Here is a 22,940-nt window from a genome sequence, read left to right as displayed (position 1 = left end):
CAGCCATCATTGGATGCATATCAGACGGGAATGATCAGGAATACAGGGGGGTCATCAGTGACTTTGTTGGCTGGTGTGAGACCAACGTACTCCTATTCAACGCCGGCAAGACAAAGGAGATGATCATAGACTTCAGGTACTTCTGTATAAGAAGGGCCAGAGTCGACTCCACCTGCTGAGGAGACTGAGGTCCTTCGGAGTCTGCAGGACTCTGTTAAGGACATTCTATGACACTGGGGTAGCATCTGCCCTTTTCTATGCAGTGGCCTGCTGGGGGAGTGGATGCACAGACAGGGACAAGAGCAGGATTGACAAACTGGTGCGGAGGTCTAGCTCCGTGCTGGGATGTCCCCTGGAGTCTGTGGAGGTGGTTGGCGAGAGGAGGATGTTAGTAAAGCTGACATCCATCATGAACAACCCACATCACCCACTGCATGAGTATGTGAGTGGGCTGAGAAGTTCCTTTAGTCAGAGACTGAAACACCCTCACTGCAGGAAGGAGCGCTTTCGCAGATCATTCATCCCAACAGCAGTTAGACTCTAACTCCTCAATCACGATGTCATAAGTCACTGGACACTGTGAACATCCATGGTCACCACTTCATGCATAATGGACCTTCCATGTGTATGGACATGTGCAGGTATATATGTATGTATATGTATACATATGTATATTTAGTGTGTACATGTGTGTGTGTACATGTCTATACATAGGAATAGTAGTGGTACAATAGTTATGTCAAGCTGTATAGTTTATGTCTTCCATATTTCCAACCATATCCATAATCACATACTGTGTATGCTACCATTGTATATAGTGTATTATCTTACTTTTTTCACTGATTGTACTTATTTGTATTTTTGTATTTCCTTCTGATATCTGTACCTGAGCTGAGGTGACGCAAAAATTTCTCCGTTGTGGGATCAATAAAGTCTTATCTTATCTTAAATATTACCTTTCAAACTTGTTCAACTAGAACGCAGGGATAGCTCAGTAGGTAGAGTGGTGGCCCCACGATCGGAAGGTCGGGGGTTCGATTCCCCTGAACAGCTACCCTGAGGTACCCCTCAGCAAGGTACCCTCCCCACACACTGCTCCCCGGGCGCCCAATGGCTGCCCACTGCTTCACTGAGTGAATGGGTTAAATGCAGAGAGGAATTTCCCAACGGGGATCAATAAAGTACACTTTCTTATTTTCCCGATTATCCTTGCATGTTTCAATTAATCAATCGACAGATTTCTAATTTTCAAGCAAAATAAATGAGTTGTGGCTCAAGACTTTTCTACAGTATTATGTATTTTCACAGATAAAGCTTCTTTTGGGTGTTTTTAGTAAAGAAATTACAGGAAATTTAGGACAAAGATGCAACAGTGGCCCCTTGTCAGAATCATAGTAGGCGTACTAAGTTAAAGCTTCATAGTTATATGTTCTACCAAAGCCAGTGCATTATTTTGCAGTTTTAAAGAAAGTTATCCAGATGTTGATCAAATATGGGTCTTCTTCTTTTGTCCATTTCTTAAGACTAAGGATTTGTTTTTGAGTTTGACTGGAGCAAGTCAACAAAACATCAAATCATAGAAAATACAACAACACATTTTTTCTTCTGTGATGACTTAGTATAACAGAAATTGGCATTTTGACTGCGCTCTTAGATAAAATGTATATAAAAATGGACGTTGATCTATGTTACAACCTTCTGGGACACTCAAAGATTTTAAAAATGAAAATCTGTGCAATCAAACAATACTGAAAGCCAACTTTATTTTTCATCCTAAATATTCATGAAATGCCACAAGACATCTAAATATTCCCTGCTAATACAACAACTAACCCATAGTCGACATAAATATGGAGAAATAACAATAAAATAACAGACTGAATAGAGAAGGACTCAGTTTAAACAATCACAGATACATTCTCCTTTAACCTGGCAGTATGACGCATGTAGTGCTGCCACTCTGCCTCAGTCCTGAGTGATCCTGTCTGACCTTGTTTTACCTTGACTACGCCCATAAAGTGTGTATGTGTGTGAGTGAGTGAGTGTGTGGTAGGAGAGAAAGGTTTGTGGGTTTTGTGTATGTGGTTGAATTTCCGTGTGTGCTCGGGAGGGGATGTGTCAAGTCTTCTGCCTCCATTGAGATGTATGCAAATGCCAGTAAACCTCTTTGTGCTCGCTGGTGGACAGCGAGAAGAAGGCTGCCATCAGCCCTCGGATGAAACCTTGAGTGGGTGGAGGTGTGTGAACATGGGTGTTAACGGCAGGGCTGTTAGGGGGGGAAATCAAAATGCCATCAAACTTGTTTGTGAGATGATAGTGATAGTGCTGCTCAACAGGAAGGGTGGATTTTAGGAATCCTACCAATTAAATCAGCAACAATCTGAAAGCAGTCCCTCAGATTGAATATAAGATTGTAGGTACACTCATTACATTTTTTAAGTTCTTTCTTACTTGCAGGAATTACACAAAGATCTTCCCAGAAGTGCATGTTTACTGTTAAGTGAGTCATTTTACACATCATGCATCTGCAAATAGAAAAGGAAGACATGACCAGAAAAAAAGCAAATACATTTACTTTCACAAGTAAGGGTCATGAAACTCAAGTTGGAGGTGTTTCTTTCACAGATCTGATCAGTTGAGATGTGCAACACATTCACGTTGCCACCCTATCAGCAGGCTTTCTTTTATCTCTTACTTTCTCCCCTCCTCTGATTGTGCTGAAGGGCTCTGATGAGTCTTGAAGAGAACTAAAGGCAAGATCTGAGACATTTGGGAGGTGGGGGTGGGTGGGGTTCAGCTAAATCCTTGGATACTCTTCTCACACATCTCCTCCTCACTGTACTGAGCCATTCAACACTAAACCCGCCACCCCCTCTTGCCCCCAACACCACCAACACTCCTTTTCTTTGGGCACCCTGAGAGCTCTGCGCTCTCTTGTGCCTTTCTCTCTCTTTCTAGCCCAGCCTATCTCTCTTGCTGTGTTTGTCTTTTGCATAACAATTATTCCCCCAAGTCCATGTACCCAGAACAATGCTTGTATAGCTGGTATTTGATGTCCTTTACTCCACTGACTTCTCTCCGAAAGTGTGTTAAGTGCTCATCTGCTGGTTATAATGTAGTGTGATGAGCTAATTTCAGAAGTTCCAAAAGAAGAAATTCTGTTTGTTTGCAAGAACGTCTTAAACTAGAGCACATGAACCACCAAGAATATAATGACATGAGTTTGAGGTGTTTTACTGTTTTTTCTTTTTTCTTTTTTTTTTTTGGGGGGGGGGGTAAGGCCTCAAGCCACAAGGAGAAAAAATGTTACACATGGCGCTACACATGCAACCTATATTCCAGCAGAACTTGATTATACAGCCTGCAGACAGCTTGACCAGTTTTACACCTTTTGGTCATATTGCAGTTAATCCCTGCAGTGGGACATGCAGACTAGGGGGAAACTTCCATCGAAACTTCAGGATAGTGTCTCAGATGATGGGGGTGTTGGGGAGGGGGTTGATGGGTGTGGGGATTGGAATCAAAGGGTTGAGGACTTTTTGTTTCAACGTGAAAAGGAGCTAATGGCCGACCATCGCATCTCGGGATCTGAAATCCCCGGGGTGCCCCCGGGGCCTCGTCGTACAATTGCACCCCCCACTCCCTTCCCGCAGTGCGTCTTCCTGCCGCAATCTGCGGCCAACTATTCGCGCTGGGGGATCGCATCTGTACTGGGCTTTTGAATAGCCATTGATAGGGGGTGAATGGGAGAAGTTCAATCGAGTGCTGTGGATTGTTTTATGGTTAAGCTTGTTTTTTTCCATTCCGAATGTTTTAATAAGCTTAATATAAAAAAGTAGCCATAACCTTGGCAACTGTAGCCTTTTCCTTTATCCTTTTATCCCAGTATGTAAACTCTTATGCATAATCGCATTTTTATCTGGGTTTTTTTAAACAATCATAAAAATTGTAGACTGTCTTTTATTTCGGTAACACAATCCTCTAATTCAAATACAGATTTTTAACTGATAGTTCTGAATAAAGTTATATTCAGTTGTTTTAAGAAGAAGAAGACAAAAAACAAACAAACAAACAAACAAACAAAAAATCCACAATTGAAAACATACACTTTGTAAAAAAAGGTGCCACGGACATGAATAATTTCTCACTACAACAAGATAGAACATGTCTTTATCTGCAATGGGTGGGAAAATTTTTATTTCGAGTAGCCATAAACCATTTTTCATTCCATTATGCAAGTGTTGCCTAATTTATGAGCAATTTATGTTTGTTAGAGTTAAAAAGTACCCGACCCCAATGTGTTTACGATTACATTCGGCCTGGTTCATTAGGTTAATTTGTTTCATCAGCTACTCGGGATGACATTGGTATTTGTTTAAATACATTGATTCAGGCCACACTGAAGCTTGTGTGTGAGAAATTTTAATGTCAAAGCCATGCCATTAACGAGGAATAATGTAAAGAAACGCTGCATTATAATTTATGTATGAAATGAGCGAGTTAGGATGTTAAATTGTTTTTTTCACAGGAGCAGTGACCTGTGGTTTTTGAGCAGTGTTTTTATGGTCTTCCAAGTAGATCAGTTTATTCTAAGCATTAGCTTAACTTTAAAATATATGTACTTCACATACATAAAGTATCAATACCGTGCTAAAAATAACTTTTTTAAGTTCAGGTGAAAAAAACACGCCCACCTCTTTGGGAGGAGTCAAGGTCATTTACAAATGCACCTTCAGCTGTGCCCAATCAACTAGCCGACCAATGGGCGATGATTGGCTGTAAAACGATACTAACACTTGTGGCGCTGATAAGAAAAATCTGTGGAGCAGACACGCATTTGAGCCTGATGGTAGATAAGCGTTTGGGAGGACAAAGCTTTATGGACTAGGCCGTTGGGATATTGGTAGTTATGCTGCATTCAGACGTAGGCCTTCACGTTTGAACTGGTTTATTTATTTTTTTCTCCTTTGGATCCCGAAACGGATAAGACATTTTAAAATCAGTCACCTCTAGATCAACTTTTTCCCCACTTTCTGGAAGCGCGTTTGTTGCTCGGCCAGGTTTTCTCATCTTTTGGAAGATGTCTGAAAGTCCTGAGGGCCACAGCCGGCCTTATGACTTCAGCCGCGCCAGCGCTTGCGCGCAGCTTTTGGGTCAGGAGGGTTTTGGTAGTAGTGCCTCCTTCCAGGTACCCCATGGTGTCTTGCCAGACCCGAGCCGCATTTACAACAAAAGCTGTTACAGTGGTATCGCATCGACATCCGCTCAAGCCTTTTTCCCCTTCCCATCCGTCTCCACCGACTACAGGCCCTCTGAGCTACAGGCTGGAGACTTTGGGCAACCCAAGCATTGGTATCCCTTTGCAGACTACACAGGCCAATTACCTGGCGTATCTGCAGCAATCCAGCCTATAAACCTTACCACCCCTGAAGCCGAGACGGCGGAGCAAATCAAACTACCTGAAATAAAGATGGAGAAGGTCGCCCGCGAGGACTACTCATCCGAGATGAAAATTCAGCAGTACCTGACTCCACAAGCCTCCAACGATATGGCCCACGGATTATTCTACGCTAGGACTGGGACCTGGAACCCGTCCTTTTGGTCCTTCTCGTCACCTGGCAGCGGTAGTCAAACTCCCTCCACGTCTTCGACATCTTCCCCATCGCTGTCCCCCTCACCCCCGAGCAACGGACTTCCGGGGAACGGGTATTTCAGCGTGAACACACCTCAGGTTGTCCCTGAGGCCCAGCAGCAGAGGCCGGCCACCTCCCGACGAAATGCCGCGTCCTCCAATCAAGGATGCAAGGAAGAGGTGAGTCCTCATCTCGTAGACCTTTTGCAAGAGCACTGCAAATGTGCGCTGCCTATCAGCCAAAGATTTTTCGCTTGAATTTTGGATTTATTTTTTTTTTTTTAATTTTCTCCTTTTAGCAGGAAACTGTTTCCACTGAAGAGCTGGAGCAGTTTGCCAGGGAGCTCAAACACAAGCGCATTACTCTGGGTTTTACCCAGTCAGATGTTGGCCTTTCACTGGGAAGCCTTTATGGTAAATTTATTCTTATCTTATGTTGCATCTGACTTTAGTAGATTGGATTGGCAGATTTGGTAAATGTTGGCAATTAAAAATGGTTATGAATATTATATGCTCATGAAGTGTCTTCTGCAGTTTGGGGAGCTGGCTGTGTGTCCGTCAAGTCTTATGTCTTTTATTTTCTGGAGCAGGAAAAATGTTCAGCCAAACTACCATTTGTCGTTTTGAGGCTCTGCAACTGAGCTTTAAGAACATGTGCAAGCTGAAGCCCCTTCTGCAGAAATGGCTGGATGAGGCGGAGAACTCTGAAAATCCTCAGGATGTAAGTTTCAAACAACCAGTTTAAGACCAGGTGATTGCCAAACTGGGGCTCCTTTTAATTTTAGACTAAGCCCAAACTGAAGCAGATATGTCAAATCCTCTAGTGATACAAATTTAGGTGCTTGAAGAGCACAATCAGTAACTCTCCATCCCTCTTACACGTTTCTGCTTCCACAGATGTACAAGATTGAGCGAGTTTTTGTTGACACCAGAAAAAGAAAGCGGAGGACCAGTCTGGAGGGGGCAGTGCGTGCTGCTCTAGAGTCCTACTTCATCAAGTGTCCCAAACCGAACACTCAAGCAATCAAGCACATTTCGGATGATCTGGGCCTGGAGAGAGATGTAAGCATATCTTATTTCTCTCACCACAAGTCTCTTGTGGTTCACATTTTGTTGACTAACACTTTATTTTGCTCTTGGCAGGTGGTACGTGTTTGGTTTTGCAACCGGAGACAGAAGGGGAAGCGCTTGGCTCTGCCGCTGGATGAGGAATTGGAAGGCCAGCTGTATGAGCAGAGTCCTTCCCCCATTCCCAGTCAGGCCTACCCAGGGCCCAGTTTCACTGGAGGCCCTCCTCCCACGCTCTACATGCCTCAACTTCCCAGGCCTGATGTCATGAAACAAGCCCTGAATCCTGGAGTGGTTGGGCACCCAACTAGATAAAGCCATAGTCCAACCAGAACCACAGATTGCCTTTCAAAAATGTGCCCAACTTGCCTCGTAAGCTCTACAAATGCAGCAATCAAACCATCTGATCGTATCTGAGTTGTGTGAGGGTGAAATCAAAGTGGTTTCTGGTTTCAGCTATGGTGATTGTGAAATGTCTTATGTCACTGTGTTCTGTGACCATGAACTACTTTGACTTCATATAGCAAAAGGGGATGTGGAGTTGTGCATTTATTGCATGACTATGTATTGGCCAATGAGTCCAGTTTTTGAGTTTGTGCTGTGACTTTATGGACCAGATGTGGAATGAGGCTTGGTCTGTAAATGCTCAAGAGCTGGGGTGTATTAGTTGTGCATAATTCTGGGTAGGCTTTCTGTGGTGCCAACAAGGGAAAAGCAAGGGAGGGACACCTCCTTAAACAGTATTCATTTTTGACAGTTTGGCCAATACTTGTGCAATACTACTTGTGTCATGTCTGTAGAGAGCATCTGTAGTATTTGTCTAAACTAGCACTGCAACAGAGAGCGCTCTTATAAGATTGATTTGTCCAAATTTTTTTACAAGGCTTTTATTCCATTTTTATTTGTATACCAAACTTGCCTTTTTCCCCTCCCTTGTGGTTATTAGTATTAAGCAAAAGGGGGAAAAAAAGCGCTTCAGTAGGTGTTAGTGTAATCCCTTTGACGTAATCTGGCAAATACTACAACCCTTTACTTGTTCTATTTGTACACGCTTTCTTTCTCAGATGAGCGACAGTAAATGTGACTTGTTGCCATCTGCTTTTAGAAACTCTTGTAGGATTCTTTTTCTCTTTATTTAGATTTTAATGTTGACTGACTACCCTGTCAACTTTCTCTTTTTTATTTCCTATGTTACTATTTACTCAGTGTTTTTAAAACTTTGAAAACAATGTTAAATGTCATTCCAACTTCAAAATACATCAAGAAGTCCCTAGGTGACAATAAAATTATTAGCAGGATCAGCTTAAAGTTGTCAAACAATATGTACTGCTGTAATTTATTTCTGGCCCAGGATACCTCAGTGTTGATTACAAGCTGAAATTATCAACTTGAAGTTATTTACTGAGAGTGCAATCACAACTGTTAGGCATTAGCTGTTAGTTTTTAGCAAAACTAAATTGATTAATATATTGAAAATCTGGGATAGTGACATTTTTCACTTAAAAAAAAAAAAAAAAAAAAAAAAAATTTGTAATCGTATGTATGCATAATTACAGAATTGCCTATTATCCCCCAATAAATGTTATCAAAAGACAGTGTTTGTATCTTTTCATGATAAACCCTCATCATAGGGTAAGCAGTAGTTTGTAGCTGAATTTAAACAGGGGAATTTTACCTCATGCTGCTAAGCTTTGGCATTAGTGTAGTAAGTGCATGTATGTTATATATTATTCAAGGAAGTGTGTGTGTGTTTTTTGGCCTGGATATAAAGTGCAAACATGGTCTCTGAGTCTTTCAACACTTCAGCAATGAAAAATGACAATTTTAAAAAGTTTTCCAGGTTTTGCTTTATTGTAAACATTGAGGCAGTTTGAGAACTGGAGTTTCTACCAGAGGCGCTGTGAACAAAACTCATTTTAAATGTTGAATTATTTACAAACCTGATCGAGACAAGCAGCTAGCCTGGTTCTCTCTAAAAGTATGAAACTGTCTTTCTAAGCTGGAGCAGTTGACTAGCTCACAGTATTTTATATATTCAGACAGAATATTGCAACAGCAGCTTCTTTAGTAACTCAAGGTGTAAAAGTGGTTACATAATTTTAATAAAACATCCCTTTCTTGCAACACAGGAAAAGGATGCTTTCTGTCATAGTTTGTACAAAGTAGCACTTACAGTACAGTGTGTGTTTACAGACATTTCCATAATGCAAGAGGCAGGTTACACTTTATCCAGATATCCACTACATCCCTTTTCTAAATATCTCCACATACTAGGTAGTTTTTAACCTTAGTGTACTGGAGTAAAGTGCTAGGGATTTCAGTGTAGCAGATCACTCAGTCATTGTTGTTAATGCATAGTAGTTACAGTGCAGTTTAAGTTGTGTGCATACAATCACATTTCTAAAATATTTTTTTAGATACAATTTTTCAGATTTTTACGTTTCACATTCACTCTGAACTGTTTTCAAAGAAATTCAGAGAATGATGAAATGATGTCTACAAATGTTGCAAAAAAAATACAGTAAAATTTGATCAAATGTTTAAGCTTGTGTTAGCATTGACCCACGCATCTAGGTCTGAGTAAACTTTGTGCTTAGGTAAACTGTTGTACTTTGAACAGATATTACACAGTCTTTCCCTCCAGTCTGTGTACCGTTTCACTTTCCACTGTTTCTTCCAGGTAAAATACTCATTGTAGCGTTTCTTATCCTCTGCAAGCTGTTGTAGATACTTTCCCATTTCATTCAGTGATGCAAACTCATCAACATGGATGAAAGAATGAGGTGGAGCCACAGCTTTGTAATTGCCTAAAGATGGCCCCAGGACAATGGGCAAAGCCCCTCCCTCGTAAGCATTCCTCCACAGCTTCTCCGTGATATAATCTTTAGCAAGTGAGTTCTCAAAAGCCAAATAAAAATAGCAGCGAGATATTGTAGGTAAAAGTTCTGAGGAAGGGAGGCGGTTTTTAGTCCAGCGCCCATAAACTACCACAGGAACTGAAGCTCTGAGGTTGTTGTACACTTGGCTTCTTTTGTGGTGGCTCTTATAGTTGCTGATCACCCAACAAACCAGAGAGCTCTTGTTTACAGAGTTGTCTTCATTCACATGTTCTTCAGCCTCCCTCCGTAGCAGCATGCCATAGGGTATGCTGACGTCAGCATCCCTCCTGTAAGTTATGGTCATGTTAAAGATATCTGCATACTTATGTAAGTTTCCATTGTGAGAAGGAGCCTCCAGGGACATCCAGGCCCACTTCTGGCTTGATGGCCGTGAGATGTTAGTAGGCAACTTGTGGAGGCCCACTTGCAGCTCCCTGTTGTGGAACACCACTACATCCGCAGAGGGGAAGTAGGAGCGCTCGTCCACCAGAATACAGTGAGGGATACGGTAGAGATCCCAGCAAACGTCACCCTTCAGGCTGAATGATCTGCTGAAGGGCCAATACCACAGCAGGACGGTCACATTTCTACTTCTGCTGTCATGATGTAAAGGTTTTACAGAGCTACTCAGCCACCCACTGAAGAGACACAGTGGTAAAAAACAGAGGATGACTAGCCTCTTCACCAACTTGCGTATTTTTTTGGTGTGAAACCCCTGTCATAAGAAAAGAATGAACACATCAGTTTTTTTCCTGCTTCACTGTTTGCCTTGAGCAGATATATAAAGAAAAGACATTACTTGCATGTTTTTTTTTCTTGAATGCTGCATAGACTTCAAGGATGATCTGTTTTGTTTTACCTAAATATAATCCCTCACATTTTCAGTAAATGCATCCTTCTAAAGGTCCACTTAAACTGAGCATATTTAAATTCTTCCTTTTGCACTCTGCACAGTTCACAGGTTAAAAAAAGGTGTTGCACGGACGTCATTATAAACTTCCTGGAACGAGACATGTTAGCGCTTATCCCTTTATGTCATCTGTTAAGACACCAGAGGCTTCTTCCAGGAAACATGTTCACAAAACTCTATATTTAAAAAGTCAATCTAAGATGATTAATTCTGATAAAGTCTTTTTATCTTTTGGTTCCAGAGAGGCTTATCAGTGCTAAGTCAATCATCTCTGTGTATATTCAATTCTGTGTTAAGGCGTGCCTGACCAGAGGAAGAAAGACATCATCAGCGGAGTCGAGGTGGGAAAATCTGAATTTCAGTATTACCAATAGCCATGCTGGTATTGGTATCAAATTGATGGTAGCGTGATCAATACTTTGTTTCTATCTTCTAGGGTTCAGTATGTAGCCCACTAAAAAAAGAAAAAATATACCTCAAACCTGCACTGTGAATAATTTCTGAACCATGTTCTTTTGACTTTCACGTCTGTTTAATTGCAGTATAGCACAGCATTACAGCGGAGGTCCCAGACCACAGATTCACCATTGTAATGGGTAAATAAAGAGCAGAGTCTCCGATTAAAACCCAGCAGACCGAAGGATGTGAATATGCATCAGTGTGGACAATGATGTTTATCTTAAAACTACGGTGGATACACTATTTGTTGCCATCTCAAATGAAAAACAAAAAACAAGTAAATAAATTAAAAAAAAGTTTTTTGCTACAGTTTATCACCATGTTCGTTTTAATTTAAAGTAATAGTAAAACGATGGGATGTTACCAACTTACTTAAATGCTTAGTGAGATTTAAAGAAAAAACAAAGAGAAAAACAAAATTTTGCTTTAATGTTTCTCTGTGTAAATATTTCTAATCTGATCTAATCTCAACCTTCAGTGACAGATGATGGTTCTCTTACAGCCACAGCTTGGTCAGTGCTCTTTTTAGCGAGTCACAAATGGAGAACAATGGCAGTTCCAATGAAAAGTTTCACAGTTTACATCTGTTTACGGTCACTGGCGTCCTTTTGGGGAAATCAAATTTGAGGAGGCATTCTAGTTTCTAATTCTGTCTGGAAACTCAGAAATTCAGGAGCATACCATAAAATATCAGTGATGCTTATCTGTTTTAAATCCTGCTGTGCAAGTGGTTTTCCACCTGGTTTGCCAATGATACCTTCTACCAGAGCTCATTCTGGGTAGATGCCTCAGTACATCTATGAACAAAGTCCAACCTGAAATGTTCACAACACAGTCAGACTGCCTGCAACATTTAATGATGTTACAGTCTTAAAGTCATTTCAGCCTCATCTTCATTCAAATATTCACATCGAGATCCAACTGTGACAGGCATTTTTTTTCTCCTTCTCACTGACAAATGACTGATTAGTGATCAACGTGTTAAAGCTAAAGCTTTAAATAGAATTAATATAAACAATATTTAAAGATATTCAAATAATAAATTAGTGACATAATCGCTGTCTCCATCCTATGGAAGTTTGTTTCAGCTAATGAATGAATGAATGAATAATTAAAAAAAACAAAAACAAAAAGAAAAAACTATCAAAACCCAGACATGCATCAGAAACTTCTGTTATTATCTCCATTATGTGTTACACTACATTATGATTTATTATCTCAAAATTTTAACTGGCAGAAAATATGTTTTGATTTTTTCAGTGGTGAAAACAAGACTTCATACCATTGTTATTGCTGACTAAATCATTGCAAAAGTGTTAAGTGCAAAAAATAGCAAACGTCTAACTGAGATTTCGGTCTTTGTCAACCTGTAAGCTTCTGGAAACGAATTCACATTGCTCTGAGGTTCGCCAGGGACTTTATGACTGAAGAAATGAAACAAGCAGTCACTGATTCAGCTGTGGTGGTGGCGTGGCAGTCAGACAGAAATTCAGAGTTTGTTGCTGAAAACCTGCCAGTGAACAGATTTAGTCCACAGATTCTTTTAACCTAGTAACTGACTTTTTCTGGAGCAGAATGTTGGGGTTTTCTTCTTATCTGGCTTAACAATGTCAGAGCTAAACTTGCTTCTCAGAATAGAGCCTAGGTCTTTCATTAAGTGACCAACACCTCATCAAACTATGGAGAAACTGAAAAAAGAAGCACTTTCTTCACAAGGTAACTTTGTAAATTTATATGGAAAATCAGAAGTCTCTCTTAAAGTAAATAAAAGTGTGTTGTATTCAGTTTTGGGTAGAGTAGTGACTGTGTTCAGGACTCACCATTAGGGACTTTAACTTCACATGTGGCTTCCAGTATGAACACGATTCACCACCTCCTACACAGATCAGCACCTTGCCTGTCCTTTGCTTTAAATGAACAAAACAAAAATTAAATATTACTTTATAAGAAGGGGAAAATCTCTTTCAGTCAGTATTTGCATGTGTATAAAACACATTGTTATTATCTTCCAGCTGTTATTTGGTTAATCGCTCCTCTCATGTTCAAAAGACAGAATCAAGCAGTTGCACAAATGACACAAAGTGAGTTACAAATCACCTGGTGTAAAGCTCGAACGAATGCAATTCAAATATTTTAGTTAATCCTGTTTTTGCATTGCATGACATTGCATATTAAATTCTAAACTAAAGGCCTATATCATTTAAAAGCTCTACCTTTCTTAAATGGTGTGGTCTTTCTGTGGAACCTGTCTTTGTCTTTAGAAAGTACAATGTGATGCAGACTTAAGGAAATGGGATTTTGCAATATGTAAGACCTGAAACTACAAGGTTTCAGTTTGTTGAAAATGAAGAAGAGCAACATTTAAAATGACTTCCCACACTAACTCCTGAAGAAATATTTTCACAAATTTATTCCTTACATTTGCATGGCAGAGGAAGAAAGCACATGTTTGGAAAAACAAATAGAACAAATGAGCCTCCTTCATAAAAACATTTGTATATATCCTTAATACATTATATATATTTTTATTCAAAATCTATGTCAACAAGTGTATTAAATAGCAATATTCTTAAGAAACAGGCCATGTCTATAGTTCAGACCTAAAGATCAACTACAGGATGTTGTAAAAGATTTTGTTGTTCTGTCACTGGCTGGTGACCCTATACTTTTAAACCTGCATGTTTCTATTTATTTCTAGCAGTCAATGAAATGCAAGCTGGCAGATTAAATAAGCAAGCAAACAAATAAAGATTTAGCAAGATTTTGCTTAGCAAGAAATTTCTTTAGATGAACCACACTGACCAGAAAGACATATGAAAGGCAAAACCCCAAACCTCCTCCACTAACCTGATGATGAGATGAGTGGTTTATTCTCTTTCTTCAATCACCATGAATATTGTTTCTGCTTGTTGCCAGCAGAAACACGATGGTAAACTTGTGTTAGAAAACCAAAAACACAAAGCCTTTTAAAGAATCGTAGGTGTGGCTTTTCTGAAATCTTGCTGAATATGTGTTTACATAAAAAGGTCCACATTGTCCCACCCTCTTTCTAACTCCGCATTGCATTTAAATTCCTGCCTTCTGGTAAGTGCGGAACATTCTTTCTCTTTTATGTCTGTGGCAACCCTCACTCTATGAGAAAAAATGGAGCATATCCAAGACGAGTTCGTTGCATGTGTGCACGGCTATAAAAAAGAGGAAGTGTCAGGCATGACATATGAAGATGGGGGTTACACAAGGGTGCTCACACAAGACTGAGTTACAATCAGGGAAGCTGCTGTAGGGGGAAGAACACCAACACCGGCACTACTGTGCAGAAATATTTTGCAAACAAAACAAAAGGGAAAGGGCCTGTATCAGAAACATCATGTTTCTGTTTGCATCAGTGAGTGGTCAAAAGACAACATGCAGCAAGATGTTAGATATATTTAGAGTATTATTTACATATACATGCCTGGTTGTCACTGATTATCACTTGTGGTTTGTTAGTGCTAAGGAATGAAAAAGCAGTGGCAAGAAGTGGTGAACAAATCTGTATTTGATCCAGAATGAATTGCAGATAGTGTAGTCGTAGTTTAAAATCTGTAACAGTGTATCTGTGAATATGTAATTATGTGCACTGGTGTGCTGGATCTCCTGTGTTGCTGCAAAAATTTTTCCATCTTGTGTAATCTTAAATTTGAGCAGTAGAGGTCATCCTTAGTCTTCTTGTGAGCAGATCACTAGCTCAACAAGCTTGTGCATGTTGGTGGCTCCCAGTGGGATTTCTGGACCCCATGGAGAAGAAATTATCTGCCTCTTTTAACTACAAATTTTCCTTTACAATAGTCCCAATCACCCGACTCTTATCTGTGTATAAGCTTGTCCTGCATTTCCCAGTCGCCACCTCAGTGCACCACCTTTACTGCTTTTACCTGTTTTCCTCTCCCAGTAGCCTCTTGACCTGTTTGTCTCACCTTTAAATTGTCAAAGGGTACAAAAAATAGGATTTTAAAATGGTTAAAAGTATATTTAAATCTCATAGATTATCAAATACTAAATAAAGTCCATCTTTGTGCTTGTGCAACCAATTCAGATGAAGCAATGTGAGAAAGGAACATCATAGTCATAGTCATACCCTGTAAATAATGGTAATCGCATGTATGTTTAATATGCCATCCCTTTAGTAAAACCATGTTTTATATAACATATTTGGTTTATGTTGTGCTTATGTTAAAACTGTTTTTACACCATATTTGTTGCACATATGACAATTTAGTTTCAATTGTTGAAGAATTTATTCAAAGAATATTCGAGTGTTTCAAAAGCAGAACAACATCCTGTTCGATCCTGGACAAAATAATACACTAAACTACTTTCATCAACATGTATTTGAGTGTGTGAAATCAGCTTATGGAATTCACAGCACAGAAAGTCACAGATGACTGATAAAGACAGGTCACACCCTTATGATTTCCTTCCTCAGTCTTCCTCGCCTGTGGAATAATACAATGTTGTAGGGGTTGTGTCACAGCTACAGCAGTCTGCTTCTTTCTAGTGATGTTATCTCACTCATTCAGCTTTCACCATTTTTTTCTCTTTACATCCTTGAGGGTGTTTCTTTCTCTTCTTGCCAACCGGAACACAAGTCTCGGTGGTGAATGCTTGTTACACAAGAGCATTTTTATTCAGTCATGAATGCAGATCGACAACTAGAAACAGCTGTGGAAAATGTCCAATATAAACATATCAAACTGAATGGGAAACACTGGGTCTAAAAATGTCTTCAGTGCAACTGCTTAATTTATATCTGAAATGGAAAGCATGCAGAAAATAATGTGGCCAAAAAGAAAAGAAAAAAAGAGTTGAATAATAAATTCAACAATGATATTTAAGATACAATATCACCTTTGTGGCAGTATTTTGGATAGCCCTCTTTCCAGTTCCACTGTGAGGGTACCACAGTGTGCAAAATGTGACTCATCAGCTAGTGGAGAATTTTTCTTTATAGCATGGGGAAGCAGCCACAAGCAGTCAAAACATCCTTTGGAAAACTACTGCACCATGCTATTGATGTTCCAGCAGCATGTGATATACTTCAAACTTTGCTCCGTGAGATAACTGTAATTCCTTCCTCCAAAACATCAATATGTCCTTTAGAGTCGATTCCTCAAAGACGTTCTACCATTAATTAATGTTTCAGTCTTAAGTATGATCAACCTGTCTCTATTAATTGGAAAGATACCACAGGGCTTCAAGCTGGCAGTAGTTAAACTGTTACTTAAAAACCTATCACTTGACCTAGATGGTTTAGCTAATTATAGGCCAATCTCCAACTTTCCTTTTTATCTCAAAAATTCATGAAAGAGTAGTTGTTACAGAGCTAACTGATCATCTGCAGAGCAATGGTTTAATTCAAGAGATTCAGTCAGGTTTCAGAGCCCATGACAGTACAGAAACAGCTTTAGTGAAGGTTATAAATGATCTTCTTATGGCCTGAAAGTGGACCCATCTTTGTGAGTGTCCTCTGAGACCTCAGTACAGTGTTTGACACTGTAATCCATAATATATTTTTACAGTGATTAGAGCATGCTGTAGGTATTAAAGATACTGCACAGCAGTGGTTTGAATCATATCTATATACATATTTGTTCACGTAAATGGAGAATCCTCTCTTCACCCACTGAGGTTAATTATAGAGTTCCACAGGGTTCAGTGCTAGGACCAATTCTGTTTACATTATATGTGCTTCCTTTAGGCAGTATCATCAGAAGGAATAGCCTTCATTTTCAGTGCTATGCAGATGACACCCAACTTTATCTATTAATGAAGCCAGATACAACACACCAATTAGTTAAACTGCACGAATATCTTAAAGACATAAAGACCTCGATGACCTCAACTTTTCTTCTTCTAAATTCAGTTAAACCTGAGGTTATTGCACTTGGCCCTAAAAAACTTAGAAAGGTGGTATCAGACCAGATTCTTACTCTGGATGACTTTACCTTGGCCTCCAGTAACACTGTCAGGAATATTGGAGTCATGTTTAACCAGGATATGTCCTTGTGCATATTAAACTGATATGTAGAAGTGCTTTCTTCTATTTGTGCAATATCTCTAAAATTAGAAACGTCCTATCTGATAAACTAGTTTGTGCATTTATTACTTCTTGGCTGGACAATTGAATTCGTTATTATCAGGCTGTTCTAAAAACTCCCTGGAAGCCTGCAGTTGATCCAAAATGCTGCAGTTAATTAAAGGACTGAAAGGGACTAGAAATACAGAGCAGATTTCTCCTATACTGGATTCTCTTCATTGACTCCCTGTTAAATCCAGAATCAAATTTAAAATCCTTGTCATCAAATACATTGTCTTGAATAATCAGGCCCGTGTTATCTTAAAGACCTCATAGTATTGTGTAATGCCATTAGAGCATTTAGCTCTCAGACTGCTGGTTTACTCGTGGTTCCTAGCAATAGACTGGAAGCAGAGCCTTCAGGCCCCTCTTCTCTGGGCTTCCAGTTTGGATTCAGGAGACAGACATCTTGGTGTCATATGATTTGCAAGGGTTTTCTCTGTTTTTGGTCTATTAATGTAGGGTTTTTACTTTACAATATAAAGCGTTATGAGGCACCTGTTGTTGTGATTTGTGATGAATAAAGTTTAAATTAACTGAACTGAAAGTAAGCAAGCTTGAAACTATAGAAATAGTCCACTTTTTTGATGACTCCTTTTTGTCTAACTGATCTTTTCTGCTAGATAGCAATTTACAAAGAGCAAGCCAGGGCTGAAAGAGTCATATTGGACAGACAGAAAGATTTCATCGACAGAATATGCTGGAAGTGAAGCCAGATCCAGATTTGCTGGTCTGACTGGTAACTCCAGAGGAGGTGTAGGCTGCCACTCAATGCTGGAGAGGTGTGGTGGCAGAACAACAAACCCCAGAAACAGGTGAAGAGTAGAGCAATTAAATAATACAGGTGGAGGAAAGATAAAGTACTGGTCTTGCATCCAGTGCTAGCTGTGATCACCAGTGTGAGTATATATATATATATATATATGTGTGCTTTATTTAAAAACAGAGAGAAAGAAATAGGTAAGGAGGTGTGTCAGAAAATTGCAAATGTCTTTACTTCAGTCACTATCACAGCTCTGCCTTGTCCTTTCATCAGCAGTGACAGAAAGAAATCAGTTTGTGGAACCAGCAGAGGTACGTGGACATCAGTGGAAAGACGGAGAGAAAGTAAGATGGCCGAGGAGCCAAAGATTGAACTCTTTGTAAAGGTAAGACATACAACAATCTTGACGTGTTACAGTCTAAGCAAAAACCCTTCCCATTCCCAGCTACTTGGTAACACAAGGTGACATTTTCCTGTTTGTTTACATCTAAAGTGACAGAAATGTGTCAAAAAAAAGCTTTTAACTTTAGCAAACTACAGTATTTCAGTGTATTTAAACTGTAGTAAAGCATACAATGCAGGATATGGCAGAGATACAAACCAGTATTACAATAATAGGCTTTTTAATCTGGGTGTGAAATTCCTTTGCAGTTAGCTTAAACTGCCAGAGCAGAGCAGGCTTAACGAGAATACCTGTGTAGGTGCTCATGGTTTTGTTAGATCCTGATACTAGAACCCACGTACAATTGTGCAATTTTATGATCATAAAAGCTTGTTTTATACTCATCTGCTGTGACTGCAAAGTGTCTTTGTTTCTGTCTGTCAGGCCAGTTATGATGCTGAGAGTGTGGGGAACTGCCCTTTCTGTCAGAGACTCTTCATGATTCTTTGGTTAAAAGGGGCCAACTTTACCCTGACCACTGTAGACATGAAGAGGTGAGAGCACATTTTATTCGTTTTTCAAAAAGTCTTGTAGAATCTTTAAGAGCTGGGCACAAAGGAGACTGGCTTCATACTGCTTTTTTGATGTAGTCTCAACAAAACTACTATTTACATTGTTTTTCACAAGTTGCATTCAAGGACAGAGAGTTGCATTTGTAAAAGAAATGGGAGGAAAGTCTGATTTACATTATAAAAGCCACCCAACAATGAAAACCTGCCAACACCTCACCCTCCACCAACCCCACTGAGTTCAGGAAAGGTTACAGGGACACTAAATGCTATGCAAGAAACAGCCACAGCAATAAAACATATAGGCAGGCAAATTATTTACATTCATACAGGATTCAGTTTTTGGTAAAAAATTGGTAAAAACTGGTAAAAAATTTATTATGTGAAATGGTAGATTACTGAACAGAAAAGACTGCTGCCTGGTGTAGGCCAAAGGGCTGAGATTCTGAAGCAGTCACACAAATGACCGCAATAGGTTACGAATGATAAGATGCTGAAAACGAGTACAAAGAGATATTTGTGAAGACAGATAACAAGATGACGCAAACAAATATTTTACACACCTGCAAAGAAACACAAAACCTCCACGAGATTCAAAACAATAACAAAAAAAAAAGAAAAAAAGAAAAGGTTTGAGAAACACTAGTGAGAAAAACAAATGGTCAGCAAACAGTTGTAACTGACTCAAAAGTGACACAAAATTAAAGCAAACAAGCTCAAAATAATCAGGTTTATATCTAAAACAAATCAGTTTCCATTCCATTTTTAAAAAGGCAAAAACACAAATGTTGTGTTCACTTGTTGACACTGCCCCCAAGTGTCAGTAAAATCAGATATTGCAGGTTTAAGAAAACAAACACACACACGGGAAGCTGAATGATATTTACAATGTATGAGTGAGAATCAGGCGTAAGAAACACCAAAACCAACAATAAAAGAATAAACCCCCCACACAAAGGTTTGACATCAAATTTAAAGCTGTCCTTCTGATGAACAGGCAGCGGAAAGGGAGGGGGCAAGGAGCAAAATATGCTGCACTTAACATAAACAACATGAAAGTTAAGTATATAAAATACACTATTTAGATCATATAAAAATAGGAAGCTTTCATTCCGGTGTCTCAAAAATTCTGTAAGAAGGTGTTAAGATGGTTGCTTGTACTCCAGCAGTCATTGCTTCTTCATGTTTTGCAAAAGGGGGAAATAATGAAGCCCTGTTAATCTATAGCACAAAACAAAAGCAGCTCAATGGTTTCAAACCCGTATTTGTATTTTTTTTGTTAAACTTATCATGTCAGTCTATTTTTCACTCAGTAGGAATCACTACAAACCAAATTTAGACTGGTAAATGTGCCTGATTCTAGAAGAACACTTGCACTCGTAAACTAATTCATAGCCATAAAACACATTTGGTAGTGAGAACAAACCGCAGTGGATATTAAGTCTTTACCCCTTTAAAATTTAATTAGGAGTAATCCTTGAAGCTCTTTTCTGAATAGAACAATTTTTGTCATATTTCAGGCCTACTTATAAAACAAAAACCACTGGGCATGCATCTGAAGTCAGCGAGGGTGGTCTCTACCTATGCAGCTACTTTGAAAAAAAAAAAAAGCCAGAAATTACTCTAATCATCAATGGTCATCATAGCATGGCTTTATTTATATATACTGAAGTGTCAAAACACACCATTAGAAAGTGATCCTAGCATGCTTTTCCATAGCATTTGCTTGGTTTAGGCTGGGAAGTTAAACATTTTAACTTTCTGATCAAGTGTGCCAAAATAAGCCTTCACTGATCTGTTGCAGGGCTCCGGATGTACTGAAGGATTTGGCTCCAGGCTCTCAGCCTCCCTTTCTCATCTACAATGATGAAGTCAAAACGGACACTAATAAGATTGAGGAGTTCCTGGAGGAGACCTTAGCCCCTCCACAGTGAGCAAAGTGCATCTTGCTTCAAACATATGAACCACAGTCTTTTCAGTCCTTGAAACACACTGCATATCTAACCCATCACTGCAACACCAAACATTAACAAAATGTTTTATTTGATTAACAACAGGCACCCAAAATTGTGCTGTCGTTACAAAGAGTCCAACAGTGTTGGAGAAGACATCTTCCGAAAATTCTCAGGATATATCAAGAATCCCAATCCTGGTTTAAATGACAGTAAGAATTTTGAAACTTTCAAGTCACTTATGCTATATATATGATGGAAAGAGCCACCATGGGTTAACAGAAAGCCTGCAACTTCTTTCAGTGCTCGAGAAGAAATTTCTTTCCACTCTGGTGAAGCTGAACATGTATCTAGAAACTCCTCTCCCTCACGAGCTGGCCAAAAACCCAGATCTTACTGTGTCTTCACGTCTCTTCCTGGATGGTGACAGCCTTACCTTGGCAGATTGCAACTTGCTTCCCAAACTCAACATTGTCAAGGTGAACAGAATTCAGCAATCCTATGTGTATACAAACCTTTCGTTTTGTTTTGTTTTTTAATCCTGAAGAAGAGAGAAATATTCACTGTTATCTGAATAGTAGAGATGATTTGAGAAATGTAATGAGTCATTCCTGGACTTATTTGTAAAAATTGCTCTTCCCTCAGGTGGTGATCAAGGAGTACCGTGACTTTGCCATCCCTGCAGAGCTCAAAGGTCTGACACGTTACCTAGAGAATGCCTACAAACGGGACGAGTTTCGCCACACCTGCCCAAATGACTCAGAGATTCTCCTCGCCTACCATTCTGTCGCCCAGTACCTAAGCAAATAGAGGAGTGAACCTAAACAGCATTCATGAAATTAAAGAAAGTAAAAACAGAAAGAGATAAAATGCAGATGACTCAGATATACCATGTTGAAAATTAAGTTCTATATCTGTTTAAATTACATCTGTGTGGACAATAAAAAAAATGGCAGTTTAATCATTTACTTTCTATAAAAAGTATAGTTGTTACCATGACTTTGGCTCCCTCTAGTGTTTCTCGAGTGTTTTTGTAAATGCCGTGTACGTGCGTGTTTTGTGTCTGAACGTAATGTTAAGTGCACTTAATTCAAATCAGATTTTAAACTACACATTATTTTAGCATACACATAAAAAGATGAATGACTGTACATAACTCCTCTTTACATATTTTTATATAGTGACTGCATATTAGCAGTGACCGTATGAGAATGGTTTAATTTAAATGCATAAATGGAGGGTGAAGGAAAGAGTATATCTATTTATATGGACATTATGGACATACATTAAAGGTTAAATATGAAAAAGTGGCTAATGTTGGTACATGAATGTTTGTATATGAATTTATTAGCTACTAAATTTTTGCTTTAAAGTTGTCATGAGTAATCGTTTTTATATTAAAGTTGTATGGTGAATGCAGATTTTTCATCATCATGGAATCCAAAACATTGGATGAAACTTAATCAGTTTTGTTAATAGCAAATGAATTATGGTAATAAAATTATTGATTACATGTCTATATGACTCTTGATGTATTTATTTCTATGGAAGCAGTATTTCATGCAATATAGCAGTAAAATTCACTTTCCAAATCTACCTGACCCTATATACAAAAGTAATTGCCCCCTAAACTTAATGCCTGTTCGTGCCAGCCTTGACAGCAAGAACTGCAGCGAAGTGTTTACAATAACTGGCAATGCGTCTTTAACATCACTGTGGAGGAATGATCATCTCTGCTTGGCAGAATTGTTTTACTTCAGCCATAATGAGAGTTTTTGAACTTGAACAGCCTGATTACGGTCATGCCAAAGCATCTCAACCTGGTTTAAGTCCGGGCTTTGGCTATAAGTAACTCCAAAACCTTCTTTTTGTTTTGTTTTTTGAACAATACAGAGGTGGACTTCTGGTGTGTTTCTGATCATTGTCCCTCTGTATTGCCCAACTGCTCTTGAGATTCAGGGAATAAACTGATGGGTGGAGATTTTCCTTCAGGGTTTTCTGTTAGAGAGAGGAATTAATGGCAAGTCATGCAGTCATGCAGGTCTTGAAGCAGCAAAGTAGCCCCAGACCATCACACTACCACCATGTTTGAATGTTGGTATGATGTTCCTTTTATCAAATGCTGTGTTTGTTTTATGTGGGATTTAACAGGCCCCAAGTCTTCCACAAAGATTGACTTTTGTCTTGTCAGTCCACAGAGTACTTTCCCCA

General features: G+C 39.2%; 3 protein-coding genes across 8 annotated transcripts; 2 read left to right on the top strand and 1 right to left on the bottom strand.

The window, feature by feature from the left end:
- Positions 1–4,749: 4,749 nt before the first annotated feature.
- pou5f3 (POU domain, class 5, transcription factor 3) lies at positions 4,750–8,203 on the top strand. 4 transcript variants are annotated; one of them, XM_080873644.1, is made up of 5 exons: positions 4,750–5,812; positions 5,935–6,046; positions 6,220–6,353; positions 6,530–6,694; positions 6,776–8,203. In XM_080873644.1, exons 1-5 carry the CDS (start codon positions 5,081–5,083, stop codon positions 7,013–7,015), a joined length of 1,383 nt encoding a protein of 460 aa, XP_080729770.1. In that variant the 5' UTR covers positions 4,750–5,080; the 3' UTR covers positions 7,016–8,203. The 4 variants fall into 4 exon arrangements, with proteins under 4 accessions (XP_080729770.1, XP_080729771.1, XP_080729768.1 ...); XM_080873645.1 differs by having other exon boundaries at positions 4,751–5,812; positions 6,223–6,353; positions 6,776–8,201; XM_080873642.1 differs by having other exon boundaries at positions 4,751–5,812; positions 5,932–6,046; positions 6,776–8,201.
- A 319-nt stretch (positions 8,204–8,522) lies between these two features.
- fut7 (fucosyltransferase 7 (alpha (1,3) fucosyltransferase)) lies at positions 8,523–13,999 on the bottom strand. The gene is made up of 3 exons (XM_080873691.1): positions 13,796–13,999; positions 12,769–12,855; positions 8,523–10,294 (listed from the first exon to the last, which is right to left on the bottom strand). The coding sequence occupies exons 2-3, from the start codon at positions 12,769–12,771 to the stop codon at positions 9,233–9,235; spliced, it is 1,065 nt and encodes a 354-aa protein (XP_080729817.1). The 5' UTR covers positions 12,772–12,855; positions 13,796–13,999; the 3' UTR covers positions 8,523–9,232.
- Positions 14,000–17,808: 3,809 nt separating this feature from the next.
- On the top strand, positions 17,809–22,246 carry clic3 (chloride intracellular channel 3). 3 transcript variants are annotated; one of them, XM_080875266.1, is made up of 7 exons: positions 17,809–17,962; positions 18,103–18,211; positions 18,653–18,762; positions 20,582–20,707; positions 20,835–20,941; positions 21,033–21,208; positions 21,375–22,246. In XM_080875266.1, the coding sequence occupies exons 2-7, from the start codon at positions 18,176–18,178 to the stop codon at positions 21,537–21,539; spliced, it is 720 nt and encodes a 239-aa protein (XP_080731392.1). In that variant the 5' UTR covers positions 17,809–17,962; positions 18,103–18,175; the 3' UTR covers positions 21,540–22,246. The 3 variants fall into 3 exon arrangements, with proteins under 3 accessions (XP_080731392.1, XP_080731393.1, XP_080731394.1); XM_080875267.1 differs by having other exon boundaries at positions 17,810–17,962; positions 18,100–18,211; XM_080875268.1 differs by having other exon boundaries at positions 17,919–18,023; positions 18,100–18,211.
- The last annotated feature ends 694 nt before the right edge of the window (positions 22,247–22,940 follow it).

The sequence above is a fragment of the Rhamphochromis sp. 'chilingali' genome (assembly GCF_963969265.1).
Source record: "Rhamphochromis sp. 'chilingali' genome assembly, chromosome: 2".
NCBI classification, from domain to species: Eukaryota; Metazoa; Chordata; class Actinopteri; order Cichliformes; family Cichlidae; genus Rhamphochromis; species Rhamphochromis sp. 'chilingali'.
This window is presented reverse-complemented; position numbering and strand designations above follow the sequence as displayed.

Bases quoted from the DNA above. Each gene is read 5' to 3' on its own strand.
- pou5f3 (XM_080873642.1), top strand. From the start codon at position 5,081: ATGTCTGAAAGTCCTGAGGGCCACAGCCGGCCTTATGACTTCAGCCGC. The intron at 6,354-6,529 runs GTAAGTTTCAAA...CTGCTTCCACAG, and splicing joins ACTCTGAAAATCCTCAGGAT to ATGTACAAGATTGAGCGAGT. The intron at 6,695-6,775 runs GTAAGCATATCT...TGCTCTTGGCAG, and splicing joins ATCTGGGCCTGGAGAGAGAT to GTGGTACGTGTTTGGTTTTG.
- clic3 (XM_080875266.1), top strand. From the start codon at position 18,176: ATGGCCGAGGAGCCAAAGATTGAACTCTTTGTAAAG. The intron at 20,942-21,032 runs GTAAGAATTTTG...AACTTCTTTCAG, and splicing joins CAATCCTGGTTTAAATGACA to TGCTCGAGAAGAAATTTCTT. The intron at 21,209-21,374 runs GTGAACAGAATT...CTCTTCCCTCAG, and splicing joins CCAAACTCAACATTGTCAAG to GTGGTGATCAAGGAGTACCG.